Below are 4,076 nucleotides of genomic sequence, written 5' to 3'. Positions count from 1 at the left end.
ACCAAATTACTCACTTAAACTAATGTGTCATGTGTATCTCTCTATATCAAGCTTATAGGCCTTCAACTCGTGCTTAAGAGTGAAGGAATCAAAGGTGGAACATACACCAAAGTAGGAACTGTAACGCTGTGAGAAAAACATGCAACAAGCATTACGTGGAGGCTTAGACGGAAAACATGATTTCTCTTGGTCAAAGATTGGGAGAATTATAACACAATCTAACATGAAATGTTATTAGGAAGCTAGCTTAGACAACTAGTTACATCCCTTTACATATCCATTGATGTATGTTAATATAAGTGGATCACCATGCACATACATGCATTAGTGTAATTAACTTTTGAACCATCCACCATACATTCTTTGCTATATATAGGTTGTTATGGTTTTGTAAATCTTGAGAAAGATTAAATGAATAATGTGAGAAATTCATTCTATCAAATGTGAACATTCATTATTGGCAGCGCATTTAATGACTACATCATCTATACACATAACTTTAGTTCTGACGCTGCTGCTATTAATTTAATAACTAGTATATGTTAAGTAAAATCAAAACTCATAGTGTTTAAGTTTAAATTAGTTTAAATACTTACTCATTAACTTAGTCTTTTAACTAGTTTAGGTATATAAGCACACCAGCATCGAGTATTAAAGCAGAAATGTCAAACAAAATGACTCCAATGCCTAGTATTTCCGGTGACTAGTTGCGGATAGATGTTACATTGGATAACAAACAAATTTTCACCGGCACTGGCACTGCACATTCCACAACAGACATTTGTTTGTTTGCCAAAAGATAAGAATAATTAATATACACATAATTCTTGTTTTATTTTTCTTACATCATATTACCAATCAAGACCAATTCCTTCCTACTGAACCACCCCACTTACTGATGTCTATATAATGAAGACATAAATACAATATGGATGTATGTGCCTTGGATGGAATTAGATGCATAGTGAACAATGATTTCCTTGCTAAGAAACAGTTTTTTATGTGCCCCAGAATGTGTTACATACAACATACCTATAAAAACAAGAAATAAGCCATTCCGGCATAGTCAGGCCCTCAGGTACCCATTTTTCTCCAAGTAAGATATTACTTTTTCGGCTGCATTATTTGGAGACATACATTCACTTCCTTTTATCTGCTGCAATACTATCTGCAAGAGTATGTATAAGTCTAATCAATTTAATATCATTTTAGGAGAGGCCTGATCAAAACGAAAAGAAGAGCTGGATTAATTACTCTGACATCTCGTTTATATGGTATACATTAGTTCATCCAATTCCTCTCTAACAACAAAAATACTTGTAAGACCTAACAAATACATACCTCACAACTACACGGGGGTTCATATGGATCATCTATCCCAGTGAAACCTGCAGATATTCAAATAGATAAATCAATATTGATGCACAAATCCATCTGCACTAAAAAGATAAATAAGCATGATTTTATAAAGAGGCTGAAGCTAAAATAGATACAAAACAATCGAGTATAAACATAATTTGTTTAGCATAATACCTAAAAAATATAACACAAATAAAGCAGTGTTGCAAATAAAAAATCTAATACCTTTAATCATTCCAGCTCGAGCAAGCTTGTATAGCCCCTTTGGGTCCCTTGCTTCACACACAGCTAGAGGCACATCTAAGAAGACCTACAACATGTATGGGTTGAGAGATGTAAGACAGCATAGGCAATGAAGAACATCTTGTCTTGTTCAATAATCATAGTGTTCACTATTGTCAGCATTTAGCAGATGCCAAACTACCTGCATAATTTGGTTCACCTCTACAAGAATGTACCTCAATAAAATCTTCTTTGGGTAGTAGAGCCCTGCAAGCATCCCGATCCTTTTGGTATGGTGATATTAAACTGGTGATGCAAATAACTCCTGCATCTGCCAAGAGTTTTGCTACTTCACCTGAAACATCATTCATGACGTTAAGCTACTCAAATTATATAGCAAAAGAGGTGCAAGATTAAGGGAAATGTGCAGTAACTCACCAATCCTTCGTATGTTCTCAGAGCGATCTTCTGCTCTAAAACTAAGATCACGGTTTAGACCATGTCGAATATTGTCACCGTCAAGGATATAAGTTAACTTTCCTCTCGAGTGCAAGCTTCGACTCAAAGCGCATGCTATCGTACTTTTTCCTTAAACCAATGTCAAAAACTCTAATTAATCAGACAGAGAGATGGGGAGAAATAGTGCTGGTGTATATATCTAGAAGAGAGGCAAGGCAATATGCGGGTATTCTAACTAAGCTGAACACAATTGCTTTCACTTTTCTGGATCACTGACCTTAAAAATAAGGTCAATGTAAGAAATTCAAATCAAATCAAGTCAAATCGAATCACCAATTGAATCAAGAATGCATTTGATACTATAGCAAACACAAAGAAACAACGGCCGTATAAAAGAAAACAAAATTTCACAAACCTGAACCACTGAGACCAGTTATCCAAATGACACAGCCTTTTTGTTGAAGTATTTTCTGTCTATCATGCTTCTGAATTGGACATTCATGCCACAAAATGTTCGTCGAATTCCCATTTGTCGACAAGTCACGGACATTTTTACCTAGCTAGATGGTAGCTGGGTTAAAGATTTGAATCATCACTCTTAAAATAACATAATCATATTGCTTAGATCCAGATTCAAAATTGCATTTGAATTGTATCTTGTGAGGTGTTAGCGCTTGAGGTAGAGAATCTTAAACAAGTTTATTTTAAAAATTAGGAATATCCATAACACGTTCATCGCATAAATTTGATTCAGTATTCCGTAGAATGCATGATATAGATAACATGAACGGAAATTAAGAGCAAGTAATAATACAATTAATAATAAAAATATAAATAAAACAATGTAATACCAGCAGAGTGATTAGTGAAAGATGAATCAGGTTCATTTTTGACGCAGTTCCGTGTATTCACAGAAATCCCCTTGTACTTCGGAGGACCGCTACCGCTACCGTTACCGTCACCGGAAAGAGAGGATTCACGGCCATCCTTCGCCGCAATCGGTTTCAACAGGCTTTTACGAAAACTACCTAATCCAACGGCATTGAATCCACGGTGAAACTTAACAAATCGTACCTTCTCCGTCGAAGTCCCGCATTCAATGTTCTGGAACAATCCACCACCGCACGGTGAACACAGTGTTTGTACAACGCACATATCCGAAATCAAGATTGAAACGGAAAGAGAGAATGAGTGAAAGCGGTTTGGTACAACGCGCCAGTGGCTCGGGCTCTGTAACGGTTTTTATATACTTTTCAGTTACAGCTTACAGCTAGTAGTGTTTCTTGCCACAACTTATTTTTAAGATAATCCAAGGTGATTAAGACAGTATTCATTTTATTATTTTTTTAATTAATAATATAATTCTCTTTATGAATGTTAGTGGTTTAATTTTCTAAATAATGGGAAACAAAGAAAGCATGGAAAGAGACATGGCTCGCTATCATTTTGTGAAGATGCGTATAGTATGTAATCACGTTTGGTGGAAAGATGATAATGATGGTGTGTGTGGGATTTCCAATTTGAGTGTGCCGCCACATCAGTAATCACGATTATCTGAGATGAAATGTCTACCTGTTCAGCACTTTAGCTTCATTCTATTGTTATCATGCTATTCAATTTGTATGGTCACTTGTACAAACTATCATTTATTGATACCAGCTAAATACAGCTGTAATTTTTGTGATTAAAGTTTTAAACTCAAGAAGATATTGCGATTTGATGAGGGGTATAAGTATAACTATATCATATAGATATAAATGCGGCCAAGAATAGTTAGGATGTAGCACATGCTTTTTTACCCTTTAAGCAATTATGAATTATGAATTGATGTGACTTTTGGCAACTATGAGGCATGCTTTGATTATGTTAAATCAATAATTGAGTTTGTCATCGATATCCCATGTATGATACTATCTTAATTTTACTTGTTAATTTGCCAAGTTATCTAATTCGACGGGGTATGTTAGAGAGATATTTTTAGTGGAATTTTTAGAGATGGTAAAGGAACCATCTTTCTATAATGTAGGAGCCGCACT

At 35.2% G+C, this 4,076-nt stretch overlaps 1 protein-coding gene across 1 annotated transcript; it reads right to left on the bottom strand.

Moving 5' to 3' along the window:
* Window positions 1-766: 766 nt before the first annotated feature.
* Window positions 767-3,589, bottom strand: LOC127120482 (adenylyl-sulfate kinase 3). Its single transcript, XM_051050918.1, has 7 exons — window positions 2,892-3,589; window positions 2,456-2,596; window positions 2,020-2,169; window positions 1,818-1,936; window positions 1,585-1,669; window positions 1,342-1,388; window positions 767-1,168 (listed from the first exon to the last, which is right to left on the bottom strand). Exons 1-7 carry the CDS (start codon window positions 3,193-3,195, stop codon window positions 1,067-1,069), a joined length of 948 nt encoding a protein of 315 aa, XP_050906875.1. The 5' UTR covers window positions 3,196-3,589; the 3' UTR covers window positions 767-1,066.
* Window positions 3,590-4,076: the final 487 nt, after the last annotated feature.

This window comes from Lathyrus oleraceus, chromosome 2 (genome assembly GCF_024323335.1).
Source record: "Lathyrus oleraceus cultivar Zhongwan6 chromosome 2, CAAS_Psat_ZW6_1.0, whole genome shotgun sequence".
NCBI lineage: Eukaryota > Viridiplantae > Streptophyta > Magnoliopsida > Fabales > Fabaceae > Lathyrus > Lathyrus oleraceus.
The sequence above is the reverse complement of the archived record's forward strand: the minus strand, read 5'-3'. Positions and strand labels throughout refer to the sequence as shown.